The 22,581-nt window shown below is 35.9% G+C and overlaps 1 protein-coding gene across 8 annotated transcripts in view; it reads left to right on the top strand.

Annotated features, from left to right (window-relative positions):
* The window catches only part of ORC5 (origin recognition complex subunit 5), a 76,558-nt gene that overhangs the window by 28,109 nt on the left and 25,868 nt on the right, over window positions 1-22,581 (top strand). For 6 of the 8 annotated variants that reach the window (XM_075491597.1, XM_075491575.1, XM_075491564.1 and 3 more), the window contains exon 13: window positions 6,889-6,999. The exons of the other annotated variants lie outside the window; for them this stretch is intronic. In XM_075491597.1, coding sequence (XP_075347712.1) covers window positions 6,889-6,999 — 111 coding nt within the window. The remainder of the gene's footprint in view (window positions 1-6,888; window positions 7,000-22,581) is intronic. 8 annotated transcript variants of the gene reach the window in all.

The following is a 22,581-nucleotide window of genomic DNA, read 5'->3' as shown; positions in this document are numbered from 1 at the left end:
CTTCTCTATGCTACAGGCAGTGTAAATAATATGAGAAAAATTTTAATATGATACTTAGCCTAATAATCCTTTGCTTCTGATACTGCTTATAGCCTTTTCCCTAGTTTTTCTCCTGCCTCTGCAGGAGGACAGAGTCCTTGGCTATCCAAAGACTTTTTTCCAAGTTCTCTTATTTCTGTAGGGGCACAGAGTTTGCATGTGAAAGTGTGAGCATAGTTTTACTTCAACAGTGCAATGTGTTGCACCACTAGGTAGATATTTATGTAAATTCAAGAATTCTGAAGTCGCTGAATGCATGTGTCCTGTACACGTAGACCTCGTGTGTTTTGTCCCTGGCACATGAACTCCTGAGAACTTCCAGGGTATTTTAATTATTTTCAGGACTGCTATATTCTTGAAATACCTCCATGTCTTAATTAGTTCATAAATACTTTTCAGGACAAGGAATAATTATTGTATCTTAGATCAAAATGTTCTTCTTTCCTTGCATCCTCTGCAGGAAAGGTGTTTTGTTTTATTCTTTCTTGGTAATAGATTTCCAACTTGGATGATGAGATGGGAACAACTAGAGATGGGAGCAGCTAGGAACGTAAAAGAAATGGGAGAATAGAGATTTGACGAAGAAATACCGAGGTCATGATCACCTTAACTGTACTGTAGAGGTTGTTTTCTTGTGTCATTGTTTATGTTAAATGGACTTGTAACTGAGTTCACTACTTAGTGTTCAGAAGTGCCTGCGTTAACAATAAGTTGGTTTTCATTTTATTATTGTTCCTGCAGCAAACTAAATGCTACTGAGTAGGTACAAAAACAGAACAGGAGGAGGTACTAAGGAAAGAACTGTAAATGAGTGTAACTCAAACAAATGTAAACAAATGTAATGTAAACAAAATTAATAGTCAAAAAGATGAGTAAGATTTCAGTTACTTTTTTACTTTAATTAGAATAATTCTAATTTTGTAGACTTTACATTTACCCTAAAACCTAAGCATTGAAGTAATACTCCGAAAGCATGATTAGATGTGTGTGCAGTTAAAGAAGCTTGCTTTGTTGTCCAACTGTAACAAATAACTTGCATAATCTGGAACTACTTCTAAGACGGCAAATGACCTAATTCTTGCACCTCTTTGTTGTATTAAAAATTAGTGTTACTTTGAAGAGAATTAGAACTTCATAATCCTAGAAAATCAAATACAGTTAACAGAAAATATCTCTTGAGTTGACAGTGTTACATTAAACTCTGATTGCATGCAAGAAACAGGAATATATCTTGGGGATTAACGAATAGGACAGGAACTTTGTGGCATTTCAAGAGTACCTTTGCTTCTAGTTACAGAGCACTGGTTCTCTGCGTATGTGTTGTTTTATAGTTTACCGGTAAGGACCCTTTCACTATACGTATTGATGCCAGAAACTGAAACTGCTTGTAGGTCAGAGCACAGTCTGGTTTTGAAAGTTTTTGAGGCATGGTAGCTGTAATAGTGGGGAACAGGACTGCAGGTCCTAAGAGCATCTTCCAGACCTATGTTCCTTTTCCTATACCGTAACCTTTATAAATATTTGCACAGAGATACAATCATCCAGATGTAAACTTGTATATTTTGGGACTATGATTCTATAGTGAGGGAAACTGAAATATAGGGATAAAGGATTACATATGTAGTGTTATAAATAAAAGCTTGTTTGCTTCAGTTGGTGTGACAGCTTATATCAATATACCTTCCCTCAGAGAAGCTTGTCTCGAGCCTGATTTACAGATCAGATTCACCTAACTCCAAGTGGGTGCCTGCATCTAAGCTAGTGTCTTTTTATAGACAGTGCAGAGCTAGTCAATGCAGTCATTGGAGTGTAGGGTGTGATTCGTCTCATAGTAAAGTGGGTTCTACGTTCAGTCAGATGAATTGCACCATAAACTATATTGATTAGATTTCTACTGGCTATAATGGGAACTTAGGAAACTAGTTTGGCTGTACATACCTGCTTGGCAGGAAGCTAACATTAGATGAAATAAATCCTTCCTTAAAAGTTTAGGTACTGCCAGGCGAAAAATCTGTTTCTTGATTCTTAACTCTCTTCAGTCCAGAGGCCATGGTTGTTTTATTAGAAAAAGTAAATCTTGTGAATGAGGGGAAAAAATTGACTTTATCATTCTATTAATTGCCTTGTTGCTGATAACAGCAGAATTTGTTGGTTTTCTTTGCATGGTTGCCCTGGAACAATGTTTTTTCAGTTTAGTGACAAGTGAGGGATCTTCCTGGTGAAGCTACTTTTGGAGGAGTATGCTTTTTCAGATGTCAGTCTGTCAGAAGATCAAATGTGTTGGTGTGTTTTTTTACTGGAGAAGAGTTTGTCTAGTATGTCTCGTTTGACTTCAGTCTAGGATTTGTTTTGTATCAGAATTTTTAGCTTACATCTGAAGATGCTTCATTCGTGTAGCAACTAGGAAAGTTCAGAAATGCTTTCTGCTAAAAAAAGTGAGAAGTATGGTTCTGTCTTTAAGTATATGCTAAAAAGGTTGAAAATTCAGCCAACTGAGGTTAAGGACTTTCTCCCTTTTGTGCAGGTAGTTTAGTTTGGGTTAAGCTTTTACTCTTTAAAGAACACTTTTGGTTCTCATTCTTGTTCGTGAAATTTTGGAATGTGAATACATGGTTCACAACTGACTTAGGCCAGTTGGGAACATGAAACTGACACTGTAGATAAAAAGCACAAACACAGATAGTGGCAACTGGGGAAAAGTCTTTTTTGAACCATTTAATGAGTGTATTGCCAAGGTAGAAAGATGATAGAGGACACACAGAGTTAATTTGATGGCTATAAAACTTTTTGAAGAGGTTTTCTGAATGTGGAAGGTATCTTTGTTTTTAAGTGAGATGAGGGGTTCCTTGGATTTTTATAAATACTGTTCTATGTAGTATTCTGTTCCTTGGATTTTTATAAATACTGTTCTATGTAGTATTCTGCCTTAGCTCTTTGCAGAAGATTTGTAAAAATCCTATTCTTTACTGTGTTCTGTTTGGAGGAATTTCTAAACCATTCGTATTCATGCAGGAATTTATTTCTGCAAAGAAATAAAAATGAAGAGCTGCTTCTAGAAGTTACAGTCTATTAGAATTAACTCTTCTGGCTTTTCCAGAAGAAAGCATTTCTCTCAAATAATTTGGAAGTTCAAAACAGTATTCTGTCTAAGCAGAGAGCTGATGATATTAAGAGCAAGAAAATTGTGAGGTAACTTTATACTAAACACAACTTCAGGGATTACTACATGCTAATTGTGCTTTCTAGCTGCTTGGAGTGCGCGCATTTTAATTACTGTATGTTTGTTGACTTTTCCTGTTGATGATAATATTCTTCACAGAACTGGTGTGTTTAGAAGCAGAAGGGCAGGGGATTGTAATTCATACCTTACACTATACCTGCATTCTGACTGCAGGTGCCGTGGTGGAAACATGCTGACTATATGTTTCCATTATTTTTCACACTGCTTTCTTTGTTAGCCAAGAGGTAGCTTTGGGGACACCTCCTGGACTTGAAAAGCTAAAACATGTATTGGAAATACCTTTTTGTTTTACTGAAGAAATGAGTAGTTGTGTTTTACTGATGACTAATGCCACAGAGGTTCTGGTGGTGTATTTGAGAAGTGTTCTTTCCCAGAAGCATTTTGAAATAAACTTTCTTTTGAAATTCCTCTTTAATCTTGGCTGCTCTGCTAGTTAGAATAAATCAATGTACACTACAAAAAAGGAAACTGGATGTCAAAGTAGAGAGAATGAAATACAAACTTAAAAGGAAACAAGTATTTCCTTTGTCAGAATTTTTGACAGGTTGAGTCATAAATAAATCTCTGTAGTCCTAACAATGCTGCCTGAGTTGTAATACTACCCAGTTCTGCGCTATGAACTGTACTTCTTTTTGTAAAATTGGTTATTTTAAAAATACTTAACATTGAAAAATCAGGAATTCATATTTCTGTAATTCAGTTGAATTCAGTGTTACTAAACTTCAGTGTAGTAATTTATGTTACTACATACAATAATGTATGTAGTAATGTAGTTCAGTGTAGTAATTTATGTAATGTAATTTATGTAGTGTAGTAATTTATGTAGTAATGTAGTTCAGTGTAGTAATTTATGTCACTACATACAATAATGTATGTAGTAATGTAATGTAATGCCTAAAATGTCCATCAGCATCAGCTGCAGTGTGAAGATGACGTGTATGGTGCAAAGAAGGATAAGGGACAGAATAGCTCTGTAAATGCAAAGTTGAATAAATATGCTGTGTTCTGATAACACAGTTTGTCTGTAGCTGGCAGGTAGCTCTTTGTACAGCAGCTCTTACAAGCAAAGGAGCTGACCTTGGGCTCAGCCACCTAAACTCGTGGGAGGCGGATGCACTCTGGGCCCTCACAGTCAGCACTCTTTGGGCTGCATCTTGAATACTCTGTCCAGTTTTGCCCCCCTCCAGTACAAGACACATCAATAAACCGGAACAAGTTCAGCAGAGAGGTATCAAAATGGTCAGAGGCTGGAGTACTTGCCCTGCAAGGAGAGGCTGAGGGAACTGCAGTTGTTCAAGCTGGAGAAGGGAGGCCTAAAAGCAGCCTGTCCTGTACCTGCAAGGAGGTCATCAAGACCATATGATACAATGGTGGATGGTGAGAGAGTGAGAAACAATGAGTGTAAGCTGAAACGAGGTGTTTATACTGGATATAAGGAAAACCTTTTTCCTTATGAGGGCATCCAGGCAGTGACACTGGTTTCCCAGAGAGGTGGTGTCCTTGTTCTGGCTGGAATAGAGTTAATTTTTTTCTTTCTTTCTTTTTTTTTTTTTTTTTTTCCCCCCTAGTAGCCGGTATAGTACTGTGGTTTGGATTTAGTATGAAAATAATGTTGATAACACACTGATGTTTTAGTTGTTGCTAAGTAGTGCTCACACTAGTCAAGGACTTTTCAGCTTCTCATGCCCTGCCAGCGAGAAGCTGGGAGGGGGCACAGCCAGGACAGCTGATCCAAACCGGCCAAAGGGCTATTCCATACCATATGACGTCATGCTCAGTATAGAAACTGGGGGGAGTTGGCCGGGGGGTGGTGACCGCTGCTCAGGAACTGGCTGGGCATCAGTCGGCGGGTGGTGAGCAATTACATTGTGCATCACTTATTTTGTATATTCTCCTTCTTCTTCTTCTTCCTGTTGTTATTGTTTTCCCTTCCTTTTCTGTCCTATTAAACTGTCTTTATCGCAACCCATGAATTTTACTTTTTTTTTTTTTCCCCCCCCTGATTCTCTGTCCCATCCCACTGGTCAGGGGGGAGTGAGCTGATGGCTGTGTGGTGTTTAGCTGCCTGCCCTGTTAAACCATAGCAGGTGGTGCAGTCTCTGTCCTTGGAGGTTTCCAAGGCTGGACTGGTGAAGTCCTGAGCAACCTGGCCTGACCTCCCAGCTAACCCTGCTCTGAGCAGGAGGGGTTTGACTAGAGACCTCCTAAAGTCCCTTCCAGCCAGAATTATCCTATGAATGAGTGTATTTTAAGAAATTAGAAATGTAGTAGGAAAGTCATTTCCTGTGTAAAACAGTAAGTTGAAGTGTTCTCATTTCTAATTTCCTGATCAAAAATGTTTTCTTTGGTTTTGGTATCAAAATGGTAACGTTTTTGTTGTTGTATAAAGGAAGCAAAGGAGAAAATGAAAACTAAAAGTTAAAATCAGCCAAAAATATAAAAAACTCAGCAATTTTGTTGGAAAAAAATGAGCAGTTAATACATTTTATTCCTGCAGAGATAGTTGATTGAATTTTTTAAAAAAATTGGTTTTAGAAAGTGAAACTCACAGAAGAGCTGAGGTGGGCAAGGACCTCTGGTCTAGTCCAACCCCCCTGCTCAAGCAGGATCACCTAGAGCAGGTGACTCAGGACCATGCCTAGTTGGGTTTTGAATATCTCCAAGGATGGAGTCTCCACAACCTGCCTTGGACAATAAGTTGTAGTGTTAACTGCCCTCAAGGGTAAAAAAGTTTTTTTCCTATGTTTAAATGTAATTTCCTGTATTACAATTGGTGCCCATTGCCCAAGTTATTCTACTCATCATCTAGACCATAAGGCTGTTTAGTAGAGTAGTTTGGTATGGCATTTAAGATGAGGAGCTCTTGTTATGACTTTGCACCGCTGTGAGAGGAAGAGAAAAAGCTTTGGCTAAAATGATTCAAAGAAGGTGGATACATTCATACTTTAGCAGAATCATCTCTTTTTATGCTTTTTCAAAATGCAAATGCTAGTAAAAAATTTGTCTTCAGTAAGCAAAACACACAAAAATATACTTAAAAGTTGTTTGATGGTTTTATAGATTTGTGAAAACTATTGTTCTGTTATGTGCAGTTCTTTGTAGGTGATCGTGGATTATAGACTCACTGTAGACAACAGAATAAATCTAAACCTTTAAATTTTTTCACTAGCTAGATATTCTATATGCTTTTAAGAAGCCCAAATTGTCTTACTGTTGATAAACTGTGAAGAAAACTGTGCACCTTGAGAATGTCGTAAAATGTACTCTTTCCTCTTAAGTTACCTTGCCCAATCTAAGGATTAAATAGGACAATTAAATCCGTAAATCTAGTGACAGGAAGTTTGGCATCAGATCCTCTGTTATAGTTCAAAAATGTTCCTATTTATTGTGCAGTTTGAACTCTTCCCATGTTAAATAGAGCTCTATGTCTATATCTTTGCCTTGATCAATAAGCATGTATTCAGTGTTTTCCATAATATGTAGGTAGGCTGTATGAAAGACTGCTGTGAATTAGAGTGCTTCCCCAGAGACTAAAAAGATGTGAGAATAACGTCTTGTGGTACTCCGGGAAAGATCTATTGGATTGAAAGGTCTTGTCTCTGTTGCAGACCAGCAATCACCTCCTTGGGCCAAAGCCATTTCCCCTGGACAGATTGTTAGCAATATTATATAGTATTGTGGACAACAGAGTTGCTCCAACTGCAAATATATTTTCCCAGGTGAGTGTACTTTCTTTATTTCCTTTTCACTGTCTGGAATTTTTGAAAAGGTTTTACATTGTTTTTTATAAGTCACCATTCTAATTAAATGTAATGAGAAAACAACCACAACAGTAATTTAAGTTGAAGACTCAGGGTAATATTCATCTGTATTACTAGCTATGAATTCAAGACTTGATCTGTGTAACGGTCTGAAACCTTCTGCTACCTAACTTTTTCCTGATCCTGGACTGTGATCTGTGTTGATTAGTTCCTTGGCTTCTCATTGAAGTCAGTTAGCCTGTTTGCATTTCAAGTTAAGTGTATAAATGTTCACTGTCCTATGGCTAAAATTAGTCACTTTGTAACGCATGTTACAAAAATGTAGTGGTGAAGAAGGAGCAGAGGGAAGAATAAGGTATTTGCAGGTGAAAGGTGTTTGCTGTGATACATGTATCTTAGGGATAAGGTTTTTCATTTGGACCAACTTTAACAGTCTTGCAGAGGAGAGTCAGTATCCCGTTTCACTAGATGGCAGCATAACTATAGACTTGAGTAGAATTAAGTAAATCTAGAGTTTTCTCTAGAGCTCTGGGTTTGTCAAGTGTAAATACCTGTTCTGTATAAGTAAAGATAGTTTTCTGTTGTCAACTTGATTCTTAAATCTTTCATGTCCACCTTAGAAGATCTCAATTTCTTTCCTGCTTTCCTGTTGTGCTTAACTTTGACTTATAGAAATATTTTCTACCTTTCCTTGTTAGGTCTCAAATTTAACCAAGGATTATTTAAATGTGATGTCTGCGTTCATGTAAAGTTCTAGGAAACATATGCTCAAGACACCTAGACAATTTTACTACTGCTTTAATCATTGCTTTTCAGTGTTCACACAAACGTTTGGCAAAATTAATCTCCCAACTTTGTAGAATAACCAACCATAAATATATATATTGTAAAATCAGGCAATAGAGAAGCTAGAGAATTGTAGTACTTTATTTAATCAGTGTTATGTGAATATCTTTGTTAATAGTGGTGGGGACCCAGGTGCTTTACAGATGCAGTAGGCAACTTGCACTTTCACATAATGTTTTTCTCTCAAGCTCCTTTAGTTAAAGGTTATTATATGATCTGAGGCATGAGAAATTATTAGACAACCACCTCAAAAATCTGTTAATACAAGCATTTCCTTTTTTTGTAATTACATGAGTGATTTTTCAGCTTACAGTCTGCACCCCTGGAGATGTCAATGGATTAGCTTTCAGAGGTGTTCAGGAAGGGGCTGAAAAAATCAAGTTTAGACATGTTTATGCATCCTGTACTTGCTTGTTTCTTGTCTTTCTTCTGTCATCTCATGGCACCTCAGGAATTCACTGTACTTTCAGAAGGAACTCTAACTCTGTATTTTGAAGCTACGTGAACTTTCCTATGGGCAAATGCCATATGAAGGGACACCAAAGGTTGTTGAAGCAGGCAGTTTCTAACCAGACTTTGGATGATGGCTGCAGCCTTGTAGCTACTCGCAGCAACTTTGGAGTACAAAGAACACAGGGACCGTAGTGTTCATAAAAATGCATGAATTTGGCCAGCTAAATCTAATCACTTTTTTTTTTCCCCCTAGCTAGTGTGAGGTGTAGCCTGAGATAATTGCTTTTTTATGAATATTGTGTTGATTCTTTAATTCATGGTACTGTGAGGTGTGTCGATCAAGTCAGTCAGTCAAGGTATTGGTCACACCCTTTCCCTTACAGGATGCTGGTTTTGTGTTTTGCTCTATGTAGTGCATTTTTTTGATTTAAGACACCAAGTGTTGAAGCTGAAGCTCAGAATACTGAGGCAAAAGGTGGTTGTCTTGTTTAATGATGCTAGTTTCTCAACAAGGATTGACCTAGATATAGTTCAGTAAGAAATGGACTCTTATGAGACTATTATAGAAACTCAGAAGGAAATAAGATACAATCCAAGTAATGTTCAGATTGGTTTTGCTTGTGCTCTAAATCTACTGATGATCCACCACGTAGGTACTTCTTGTTTTAAGCCCTTCTCCCTTTCCTTCTCCCTTTCCTTCTCCCTTTCCTTCTCCCTTTCCTTCTCCCTTTCCTTCTCCCTTTCCTTCTCCCTTTCCTTCTCCCTTTCCTTCTCCCTTTCCTTCTCCCTTTCCTTCTCCCTTTCCTTCTCCCTTTCCTTCTCCCTTTCCTTCTCCCTTTCCTTCTCCCTTTCCTTCTCCCTTTCCTTCTCCCTTTCCTTCTCCCTTTCCTTCTCCCTTTCCTTCTCCCTTTCCTTCTCCCTTTCCTTCTCCCTGCCTTTGTTCAAGCGTTTGAAGACACTGTCACTGTCATCTTTCAACAAAATGTCATTTTGAGGTGGAAAGAGTGCAACCTTTAAGGCATAAGATGAAAGAAATGGCAAGATGCAAAACAATCAACTGTCCAACTGCAACTATGAAATTTAGAGCTTTGCCTGAACTTTGCCAGTCTCAAGGAGCAAATTTCAGTTTAATTTATTCAAGTAATGTAAAAGGGAATGATGATAACAATACTGGGAGCACTATGTAGTAAAATTTGTGTGTAGGATGTTAGCTGTATATTGTCTTTTTTTTGGCTATCAAAAACATCTTGGTATACTTAAGATGTGAATGTATTATATAAGAGTTTTACAGTGTATTTTCAAAATTAATATGTCTGTGTATTTAACATGCATTCCAGATGAGAGAACAGATGTCATTATTCCAATGCACAGTTAAGTAGTACTGAAGACATAGTTTGTATGTGGAGTGTAATTCCCCCTTAGACTAAATTGCAGAATGAAAAAATTCAAATAAATCCTTCATCCTAATTTAGAGTGTACACTAGATGGCAGTGTTATCAAAGAATAGCTGTAATTCTTTATTTTTCTGAATATATGCATATTAAGCTGAAAAGATGTAAGAAGGTTGTATTAAACCTTAACTGGGTTAGGGCAAAGAAGTTGAAATTAAATCTGTTTATCCAAAATAAAATTTTATAAATTATTTTAAAAATATTTTTAATGATGAAAACAATTTTTGCATTAAATTTTAATTAAAAATTCTTGACATGTCTAATGTAAAGTAACATAAAATACAACAGAATTTAAAATAGATCTTGGATGTAGTTTAATCTGGGCATAATATTTAATTGCTTTTTTTTTTCCTTGGATAGTTTAAAACAATTTCTATTCCACTGATTTTTGCCATTAGCTATTCTGTAAATACATTTTTCAAATAAAGTAAATATTTAGGAGCTGGGTTGTCCTTAGCAGGGTTGATCCATTTTACTGTTAGATACCACAAGCTTTTATTTTCTTGTTTGTGTTAACAGCATGGAAATAATTCTTGAATCGTGCAGAAGTTTAAAATGTTTTAAATCAAATATTTGGCTTCTTAACTGATTCAACATTAATTTTATGTGCTCTTTAATTTGTAAACTGAAAGGCTGTACATGAACCAAATACTTATTAATTCTCACCATGTACTGTCAGAAAATAGCATGCCTTGGCTTTAAAGTTGATCAACAATCTCAGTCAAGATTCACGAAGGACTAGCAGCTGCTTTAAGATCTGTCATGTTGCTGATTTTGTGATATTTCTTATTGCTTCTTGTTTCTGTGCATAATTTCTTTTCACATGAAAATTCTGGTTATTAGCTTTTCAAAAATGAAACTTTTATGATAATAAGCAGCAAAATTTCAATTTTCTGTTTAATGCTAGGGTTTATTGAAAACGTTTCATTTTTACTAAATAGAATTTCAACTTAAAATTTGAATCTTAATCTAACTTTTCCCTTTTAATGTTAATTAGTCCTTAAAATGGTCTCACACTTTTTTAAAACAAAAAGTTAATGTGTTCCTTTCAGAAGCGTGATCTTTGCAATTGATACAAGACTTTTTCCTGCTGTAACTTCTTGCTGTAATTGGGTTACATGAGAGACAATTGGGCACATTCATTTTGTTTTTCCTCAGTAACTAGTACAGAGGAGTAGCACCAGGGGAAAAAAAACAAACATGCAAACTTCCACTTCTGCAAATGAAAATTGTTTCAGTTACCTCCTTAAAAGTTGAAATTTCTCTTGATTTTGTGCTATTTTTAAACAAAATTTTCACACAGTGAAGATTGTTTGAGAGGAAGTTAAAGTAATTTTTTTTTTTTAAGACTATTGATGTCAGTACATATGTGAATATAGGTCTATATTCACTTGAGAATTTTTCAGTGCTCCTTTCCCTCCAGAATATTCACTGTATTTCTTAGTAGTTCTAATTTGTCGTGGTACTGGTTTTTAACACATTGTGTGTTACTGTAACATGTCACTGAATTTGTTTGTTTGAATTTATTTGCTTGGTTTTTAAACCAACAGATAATGGTGGTTAAAGCACTGTTGATTTCTGCAACTATTTCAGAGGACAAGATCTTTAAATGTTTTTCTTCAGGTGCACTTTTGTGTAATAATTTAAGACTGAAGATGATATTGCCACCACCACTGGGCAGTTACGTTCTGGGCCTGGGACAGAACTTGTGCAGTTGATGTTCTGGTTGGATATATGGCTAGGTCGAGCATGTGGCTGAAGTATTTTAAAAGATAAAACATGATTTTTAATGGTGAAAAAATGCAAATGTGCTTTGACACAGTGCTAAAACTAGTGCAACTATGGGGTATGCAGTCTGCATCCTACAACAACAGATAAGTCATAGGGTTTCCTTACCTAGGTACAGCAGTTGATGCTTTTTCAGGCTTAAGGAACAACCAGGAGTATGATTTGTATGTCCACATGGACCCACTATGCAGAATGTGAAATTTGCATTGTGTCCAAGTGCAATTATTACAGAACAGAGGGATACAGAGAAACTTTATAATGCCTACTGCAAGTGCATTTTGCAAAGGTTCTGAGAGTCCACGCAGTTCTGGTTTGTAGAAGAGTAGTATCCATTTTAGGTTTCCCACATTTAGACAGAAATATAACATTATTCTCTTTATAAAAATGTGCCTTAGTATAGGACACATGAGTGAATTTATGCATGAAACGTTGTGCAAGAATTATCAACACCATTTTAAATTAAATCAACTCATTTTACATTGAAGAGGACAAGGGCTGTTAATTTCATATCACAACCAGTAAGCAAGTAGATATTTTTGTTGTTATAGTTATGGTTTACATTGTGGTTTACAAGCCAAAATTAACCAATACTTCTTCCTCTACCAAAATAATTTTTCAATTACTTCTTCAAATCAATTCAGTTCTTCTAACCAATTTTCATTTTCTAGACATTTTATCTTGCTTCTGCTTTCTTGTGAAATATGCTTTTCATAAAGAGGATTGACTAGATATACTTGTAGTTTTGAGCTGTGATGTTATCTGTATTAGGTAAAATGGAATTAAACTCTTTGTCTTGCATACTTTGCATATTTTATTCCTGTTAATACATCCCTGAATGTTTGGAAAGACATCTATACAGAGAGGTGTGATAACTTCTCAGAATATACTAGGAGCTGAAAATTACTGAATAGGTAACTGATCAGTAACTTCAGTTCTGTTTGCATTTTTACTCTAATGCATTAAAGTTAGACTGTTAGGTCATCTTAAAAAAGTTTGGTCTCTACTTACATTCAGAATCAGGTTTGGTTTTACTGTTACTCATTATATTCAGTGAATATTTTCAGGTAGTTGTATATAGTTAGAATTCATTTCTGATTATAGTGCATTTGGAAACAGATTTCGACAAAGGCTGTTTATCTCTGTGGGTGTATGGTGACACATCATGTATCTTACACATCATGTATCTTACACATCATGTATCTTACACATCATAGTCTACATTTCATTTATTAGACATTTCTTATATGTTTGATACTGGATCTAAGAAAAGCATCTGTATTTCCCAAAGAGTACCACAAATTCCTAAAACTAGTGTAGTTATAAACGTGTAAGAATTTGGAATGAAGGTTAACAAACTTAAAATTTCCCAATCTGGCAAAATGATAAACAGTATTGCAAATTGTTGGCCACAGAGCAAGAGCTTTTTATCTGAAGTTAGAATAAGTCTGCAGATATGATTTAGAGTAGCGTGTTAAGTGCCAATATGATATGGGTCTATTAGAAATACACAAAAACACTGATGTACGTAACATGCTTCCAGCTGGAGGGAGCCAGAGGAATGTAATTTCCTTTAATTAAAGGGGGGGTGTGGGGGGGAGTGCCCTTTCCTGGAGCGTAAAAATCTGAGAGGTTTGTTTTCTTTTTGTCTTGCTTTCTTGTCTGCATTACATGGATAGATTAAGGAATAGCTAGTATTATATATGTAAACTAGAACAGTATGCGGCAATTTACCTGCAGGAATTCTTTGTCCCTGTTGTGTTAGAAGCATGCTTTATATCTTGCTTTTTCAGATGAGAATTTGATATTTAAACTGCTCTTTTTTTGTAAATTGCCAAGTATGGCAAAATTCTGATTGCCGGATTGGAAAGATGTCTGGTTTTGTTATCTACTTGTTTGATGACGGGTTTGCTTTTATTATGGCATGGCCTTTCTGGACACCAGATACCCACATCACAACTGTAGTACTTACTCTGTTAGTGCATTATGTTAGATCCCCTTGATGTAACAAGTTGATAAAGAGGAATACTGTCAACTTAACAGTTTCTTCAAATGGAAAACACTGTAATTGCTTCTACAAGCTCAGATTGTGTTAATGTTTGAAAATACTAAGTTTTCCATTCTATACTTGACAAATTTTGGCAGCATGAGAATTATTCATTTTTGCTAGATCAGCTGTTCCTGGTGTGTTCCAGCTTTCCTTGCTGTTGTGGGGACTGCTCATAGGAACATTTTACATCTGGCCTGACTAGAGTGTTTAACACTAATAGAATACCCTTCATTGAAAAGTGAGCAGGTAGGTGAGTTTTCAGAGAAAAAGCCCTGGTTAAAAATGTGTGTTGTGCTATGCTATTCCCTAAGAGGCCTTATTATGAAGCAGAATGAAGATGAGTGGGAGCCGTTTTTGTTTTAGAGTGTGTGAAAAATACAGAACCTGCTCTTGTACTGGTTATATGTCCCTAAGTAGATTTTTTTTTTTTTTTTTTTGGTCATTAGTCTTTTTGAAAAGAAGCAAAATGCTGGAAAAATAAAAGTTCCTGCTGATTCTGCTTTTTCTTCTCTGAAACCACTTTTGTTTGTTTCCCCTTTACTGTGAAAGTTCCATAGTGTTGTGCTTGTCTTTTTTCTGGATAACCAGGTAGAATCAGTGCTAAAATTTTACCTGAAATAATTGACAAGTTTGTAGCAAACGTTAGCTACGTTGTGGGATGACTTATGCGTAGAATATATTTCTATCCTATTCTCAGATGAGCTTAGCATTCAAAACTTTACGATTGAAGTTTATATTGCGGTGAGATTTCATGTTTTCTTGTTGAATGCTTAAAAAAAAAAAGGTTTTTAATCTCACAGATAATATCGCAAGCTGATTCAAGACATAATTACAGTATATCATGCATCTGAATTTGGCCGGTGTCTTTCTTTGCTTTATACACCCATTAGGCAGTACTGAGCAGCAGTACCTCAAAATTAGGTAGAGATTCAAATAGTTGTATACAAAAACATCGATATATTTGAATAATTATTTTCTATGTTATTAAAATGTTGAATTATTGAGTATTAAGTAGTGAACATTCAGAAGTGAGATGATTGTAAAAGTTAGTGTCTCATGGAGTTGATTGTGTATGTAGATTTTCTTAAATTTTGTTTCTGGGATATGAACAAACATACTCTCGTGTATTTTCCTATTTTTATAACTTCCTGAGTTCTAGACTTAAACTACAAGAGAAGATGTCATCAGCCTCTGCTTCTGCCCTACTGATATAATCTGCAAATGACTGTTTGCATTTCACTGTCCTCTTGCTTCAGAGGCAAGTACATAAAATTACACAGCATAATCCAGTCTGGCCACAGGAGTTGTCGTCCCCAGAATGGTCCTGCTATAATTTCTTGCAGGGGGGAGCATTTACTTTTACAAAAAAAATTGAACTAGACAGAAGAGGTCTTAAAAGCTTCTTTTTTGCTTTTTTCCTTTTCTTTTTTCTTCATGAGAACTATCAAGATTTATGGTATACCTCTCTAGTCTGTCAGAAGACCTTTGCTTCATAGCCTCCCCATGACAGGAATGATTGAATATAAACCATAGACTCTGGGGTTATCTCATTCTCATTACTGGTCCAAATAAACTTCCCCTCCTCTTTCAGTGCAAGTTGAACATACATAGACACATCTTGGCGGCACAGAATATTTGTTAGTCTTATATAATGTCACATACAACATTCATATATAATTTGTATATCCCCTGCAAGTTTATTGTCCGAATGGGTTTGTAATGTAACCTTTTGATCCTGTGGCTTCATGGTTGCCCATACCTAAAAGACTTTTTAAATTGTTAGAACAGCTTTCTTAGCGGTTGGCAAATTTGTAGCTGCATTTTTTGGGTAAGTTTATATTATTACTGTTGTATTTGATCCTAATGCCTATGTTCTTATAGGTGTATTATGCATCAGATAAGCTTTATTTTGCTGGATCTGTCTATTGATTCAAAAGCGCAGTAATCTATTGATCAGTAGTCTGTTGATTTTCAGTAGGTTTGGGAAGATGGTGATGAGGTAATAAATAACTTATTTTCTCATTTTCTGTTATTGGTCACTGGACTAATCTGGCAGAAATGCATGAGCTGAAATGGAAACTTAATGTGATGCACAGCATGGTGACATAGGTTAGCACTTTAGCACTGACTGTGGCAGCTTGAGAGAGCCTGCTGTTAAGCAAAAGGAAAGGAGAAAACATTACTTACTTTTAACTAAATAGCTGACTTTTTTTTTTAAGTCTCTTCATGGCTGTGAATAAAAATAAAAATATTCTTAGTTCAAGTAGTACTTTCTAATTAAAATTGTGAAGAAACGAATATGTTTGATTCCTTCTAGTTTTAGTTGATACAGAAAAGATCTTTTAAAAAAACTAATTATGTTTGAGCTATGTTATGTTGTTTAACCTAGTTTGATCTTGTTTTCATTTTTGGGGGTATACTGTTAATAGAGCTTTACAATCTCTTGGGAGGCTTTCTTAATCAAATTCTATTCTATTCTATTTGAATATTTTCTTAAACTTATCTTATTTCTGCGAAAAGCTTCTGGTAATAGTGCCCAGCTTGGCACTTAATCTATGTCTTAAAAACACTTAATGTATTTAAGAAGACAAATTGTTGTGAATTATTGAAAACCAGTTTTATGAAAGAAATTTTGGTTATGACAAGGGAAAAGCTATTGAGAAGGGAGGGAGCGAGGACTTCAGATGAGAGTGAGTTTATCAGGAAGATAAAGGGAATTCCTAAATTTGTTCTGTCTCTTATCTAGAAAAATTGCCTCATTTCAAAACTTTCTTGCTATTTAATCTTAGTTTTTTATTTCAGTAGCGTCTCCCTAAGAATTTGTGGACTCATGTAAACCAGTAAGTAGCTATATGTTAAGGCTTTCTAAAATTGATTTACAATAAATTTGTACTTTTCAAATATAATCAAATAAAAAAATGTGATTTTGAGGTAGGTATGCAAATTTGCTATGGTAGTGATGAAGAGTTTTATATACTCTGTTAATAACTTTCACAAACAATTCTTGTGGCCCTGTGAACTTAATGTTATATATTCCTTTGTGCCCTTCACATGTCTTAGATTGCATGCTATATAACATAGGGAATGTGTTGCATCAACCAACAGTTTAACTTCTGTTCTGTTGGCGCATTATTTATAAACAGTATTTGAAGCTTCAAATTTTAACTTATCTATGAAAATGTGTTAGTATATAAAAGAAGTAAATATGAATACATGAAAGACGAAACAGAGTTTCTCTCCTTCCAAACTCTGTCCTTTCCATCTCTTTCTTTACATACTTATTTAGAAATTGGTTTCATGTATTTAATGGAAGGAACATCGTTTAATACTCCAGGAACAAATTCACACTGTGTTTACATCAAGCAGTTGCAGCTGAAGCTTGTTAGTGATTTCCTCCCAGATTAAAAAAAAATCTTCACTGTGGTACATGAACTCCTATTGTTTGGAGATAAATAATCGGCTCATCCCCTCTTTAGGGAAGAACAAAGAACATAATAGTACATCTGGTTCATCTGTTAAGACAGCAAAGATTAATTAGGCAAGTACTGCACAACCTCTCTTGATAACATATATATCTAAAAACAGCCTGTATATGGTAAGTTTTTTAATCACTTTGTTTTAACTGTTTAGTGTATGCACATAATCTATTCCAGAATCACCAGCTACTCATAGAAATAAATTAGGACACAACACTAAGATAAGGTAAATCGGAGAATTATGGTAGAGTTCATTAGTTCTCTTGCAAATCTTTTGATTTAAGATGATATGACTAGGAAGATATGATATAAGACCAGAAAGAACCTGTTGAGCCCCCAGGTGACACCATTAACACTCTTCATAAATTTTATCTGTCTCTTTCTTAAAAATAACGTGACTGATTTCTCTGACAATTTGGATCACTACTTGTTTGAGGGTATGAACCATCTCTTTACTGAGCATTTGTATAGAACCTCGTTCACTGAAATACAGTTTCAAAAGTAGAACTAGCCCTTGTGGTCAAATAGTTACATTGAATGTCCCCATTTCCTCACTTCCCTGGTGGCTGGAACTAATGTCTAATTCCAGGTTTACGACTGCTCAAGGCCAATTGTACCTGCTTTACTTTTTGCTGCCATTGTCTTTTAGACTAAATAGCTTTACTTGCTCCTTGGTGTTTACTTCAGTAGAATTGTAAGGACACAGATATCCTGTCAAGATCTTAATTTTGCAAGCCTTAACTTATTAAATGTGTCTTTTATTTCCCTGCACATACAGTAATGAATATAATTGCAACTTCAGTAATAGCACAAAAGATGGTTCAGAATCACTGGTCGAAGAGTTGGCTATAATTTTATATTCTTTTTACTGATATGCTCCTTGGACTAGTTCTGATATGGTCCCTGTCCTTCTCTCCCTATCTAGGTTATGTTCTCTTTAGGTACTTAAACCCCACCTCTCACTTCAATACAGATGATTTTGCTGTATCACACGTGAAATAAATTTGTAGCGTTGTATCTGTACCAGGGACCCCTTCCAGTTTTTTATGAGGTTGGAAAGTACAGAGACTGTGTACATGTACAATGTTAGAGCACAAGGTAGCAAAATGGTACATTAAAAAATATGTTGGATCGCTTTGGTGAATACTTGTACTGTTTCTGCCCTGCCAGCTGCAGTCAGTTCTAGCTACTGACTTTCTACTTGACATCCCTCCTCCCCCAAAGACCCTTTGCTGCTTTCTGTGTTCATTTGATAGGGGATAGTGGAGCTTGCCACAGTATCTTAGACAAAAGCAGCTGCATTACAGTTAATTTGGAAGCGAGGATTTCAAAATATGAAGCTTGTTGACAAAGGAATGCCTCTTGATAGATGAGGAATAGTTAAGAATTGACATAATCTCTCTTCTCCATCTATGGAAATGAAAACTGGAAAATATTTGGGGGGAGCAGTGTGGAAAATTGATAGCGGGGTATGAGTAAATATCACTTATGAAAAGTTTATATTCTTAGTAAACATTGCAGATATTGCTTATTTAAAATATGAAGGGTGACAGCATAAGCTGAAACAAATCCTACAGTAGCTCAAACCTGGAAAAGCTTGCTTCAGAAAAGTATGTTTTTAGAAAAAATCCCTGTGATTTGGCTAATCAACAGGTGAATCTGCCATGAAATTGGTTATTATTATTATTTTAAAGGCTGAAAATGGTGCTGAATATCTGAAGGTGCATTAGGTGCTGCACAAGGTCTCTGTCCTTACTACCTTACAATTTAATTTCTCACATGAGGTGAAGGAGAGCAGACGACAGAAGAAATAATGTGATTATTTTGGATTAGATTGATTCTAGCTATATGTAAGTGTCTGCACAGTAAAAGTATATCTGAGCTAGTCGCTTAGTGCTTTTCTAGTTGATGGAGAGAAATAGGCATGCAGAGAACATCATCCCATGCACCCTGATGTGGACATGAGTATCTAAAACCACTGTTTATGAAAAGTGTTAAAATCTGTATTAGGTTACAGTGAGCCATGTCCTGATGTACTGATTTTGCTCCATGAACTAGAAAAGGAGACAAGACAGCCTCAGATGCAAGTATTTACATTGTAGCTTTCTAAAGCTATCCTGAAGGACTAAAGAGTGTTTCCTCAGTAATGATTCTTCATATTGACCAAAAGGTATTTTCTCAGTAATTATTCTGAATTGCTTGTAAAACAAACAGAAAAACCCACCATCAAATATCCCTTTTTGGGTGGTCATATTCCTTGTCAAAACGTTTGCAGAATAGGGGAAATAATTGATATGTACACCTTCCCACTCATTCCTCCTGCACATGAAGTTGGCCAGTTACACTGCATTGTATACTTGGGAAGAGCATGCCCAGGGTTGCATTGCGTGGCTGGCAAGCTGATGGTGGCCTTCCCATCCCTTTCTGCTGGGCTGCTTTTGACTTATTCCTGAGAACAAGTGCTGAATGACAAGGTTTTCCTGGTAGAAACTTACTTTGCAGAATTCTGTGATGATGATCGGTCATTTTACATCCTTGAAACTGCCATGTGAACCATACATCTTGGAACTGTATTTCAATAATGACAAGTACAGAACAGCTCAGTGTCATGTGGAAAATGCTCTGAGAGCGATCTTTTTCCACATGAGAAAGCCAAATATGTCAAGAAAGATAGGATCTTCTACCTTTGTTGTTTTGAAATATAAGGAGGCGAGGTATAACCTCTGCAAGTGGAATTCATGGAAGAATTTAAAAAAAATGAAAGGCCACTCAGTTATTTAAATTTCAGGAAGTGTTTTAGAGGTAAAATTTTAAAATATGGCTTAGCTTATTCAAAGTGGATTTTGGAGCACAGCTTAACAGCTGAAATTAAAATTGAAATATTTGAAGACAGTTCTAGTTCGGATGAGCAGATGCTGATCTGTGTGCTTTGTTAACATATGATGGGGCAACTTTAACTTCATTCAGATGAACATCCGTTACCCTGCTGTTACCCATGTAGAGAAAAGTCTATTAAAAAAAAAAATCCCAGTACCAAAAATTCTGTATTTTAATCTTCAAATTATTGTCTTGTTTTCTAACTAATACTTATTTCTGAATATGATTATAAATTTATATATGTTGCCATTTCTAACAGGACATGATGCTGGGTCACCATAGCAATTCACGTAGAATATTGAAAGGTATCTTTCAGTGTGCATGTTTTTACATACATATTTTTTTTCCTGCCTGCTCATCTTCCATAAATGTTTCTTGAAATACAGTACAAATGAAGAGTGGGAAATTCATCATCCTTTTATGAACATATTAAAACATTCCAGTATGAGGAGTAGAATATACAGACAGAGCATCTGTGTTTCCTGAAAGGTTCTGAATTCAGACTCTGGTTAGTCGTGAGTTTAAAAAAATATGAGGGGTGGTAGCTGCAGTATTTATTAAATGGCATAGATAGAGAAGATGAAGACTCAGATTAATCTAGTCTAATAATTGAAGAGTGCTGGATATGTTGTAGACCATCTGTGACCTACATAAAATGAACAAGAGGGTGTTCCATGTTCTAGATATCTAGGCAAGAAATATGAAAGAGAACGTCAAAAGATGAACTAACGAATCATATACATTAAAAAATTTGCTATAGTTGATACAGAGAGTAAACAGATTGACTTAAGAGATTACCACATAGACATGAGAAGAAAACTGAAGATTGTTGTTACAAAATTATCTTTTCCAGCCTTTCTTATTTATTACTAGCATATGGCCTAGGAAGACTTTTTGCAACAGATATTTTCTAGCCTGGAGTGGCCTCCAATGGATGTATAACACTGATGGTGTAGAGAAAAGCTTTTTAATAATTTGTGTGACTGTAGTGCTTGTGAAAGATGCTAGACTGGCAGTCTAGAAGACTGGGAGACTGAAGTAATCTGTTCTGATTCACTGAACAGGTATAGCAGGGGCATCAATGGCATAATCTCTCTGTGTTGCTTTTTAATTGTATCCCGAAAAATCTTTTGTTTTTAGTTGACTGCCTAGTAGTTAATAGTGATAGAGGCTTGCCATTTGCCTTCATCCTGGATACTTAGCTGTCACAAATGAGCTTTTGACATAGCTAAGCTTTTTGTTTAAATTATCAATTTGTATCATAAAATGCAATGGGCTACCAGTAGAATTGGTGAAGGGAGAAGGATGGCTAACTGGGAACACCTGGTGACTGACTGACTGGAGCTGTTGTATGGTAGGCTGGTCTGCTGGTCAACATGTGCGTGGCCTGCCTTTTTGCTTCCCTCCTAGACAAAGCAAAAAGCATTGAGACCTTGCTGGTTTTAGCCTTGTGATAGGCATTTCATCATACTAGTCTGTGGAGTGCTATTTGACCACTTAATTTAGCATGTTTTCTGTGCAGCTGTGACCAGAACCAGACCACTTCTTAATGACTGGGAGAAATAAAGAGGCACAGGTGGAGAGCTAGCATGGCAGTATCTCCTTAGCAGAAAAGAAATCTCCTTTTATCACTTCTATGATTAGATTAACACCTACTCAAACTGCTATCTTGTTCTCATCTCCCATACCAAAAATAGCCCAAATTTTAATTCTAGTTGGGGCCAGGAACTCACTTCAGTGAGCCAGACTGCCATCCGATGAGAGCGAAGCTGTCTCGATCTGGTTCAGGTGAGGCTTTTGTAACTTTACATTGTGCTCAGGCACTGGGGATAGCTTGGTGTGTTGGATTGGTCAGGAAGAAAGGTAGCAAACATGATAGGAATCATGAATAGGATAAGAGATAAAAAATAATGCTTGAAGTCTTGATTTAATGTTCTTGTTAGTGAAAGTGTTTATGCAGATACTAAAAAAGACAATACAAAGAAAAAAGGTTAATTATCTCTACTCCAAAAACCAAAGTGTTTCAGACTGATTGCCCAAAGTTGATGGTGCCTAAAACCTGGAAAAACAGAGCCAAAAGTAAAGATGAATGATACAAACAATTTGAATTTATTAGGCACTTATGCCTATCATATTTTTAATAAGCTAAAATGCTGGTCTCTAGTGCAGGTAATTCTATTTTTTTTCTGTGGTAGTTTGACATGAACAGAGAATAGATTTGAGCCTGATGTTTTACAACAAAAAGGAAAAAAAAAAAAACACGAAAACCTACACACATCAGTGAAAAGTCAGGATAAAGTGGTACATTCAAGCTAGCATGCTTAAGTGGAAATGATCTGAAATAAAGCTGTTCAGAGATTGGAAAGTAGTAACACTTAAAAGAAGATGTAGGCATGAAGAGTGGCAAAAATTAAAGGCTAGAAGGGAATGACTTGTGAAGAAAGATTAAAGGAAATGAACACATGTAATTATTACTTATAGCTATCTGTGTGCTTGGTGATGTTCAGATGAAGAGAGATGATCCCTACACTAATTCGGCTACATAGCTACCAGGGGATGATGAAAATGTCTGAAAGTATTTATAGGCTTCAAGTGCCAAGAA

This window comes from Mycteria americana, chromosome 1 (assembly GCF_035582795.1).
Source record: "Mycteria americana isolate JAX WOST 10 ecotype Jacksonville Zoo and Gardens chromosome 1, USCA_MyAme_1.0, whole genome shotgun sequence".
NCBI classification, from domain to species: Eukaryota; Metazoa; Chordata; class Aves; order Ciconiiformes; family Ciconiidae; genus Mycteria; species Mycteria americana.
Note: the sequence above shows the minus strand (reverse complement) of the source record. Positions and strands in the feature narration are given on the sequence as shown.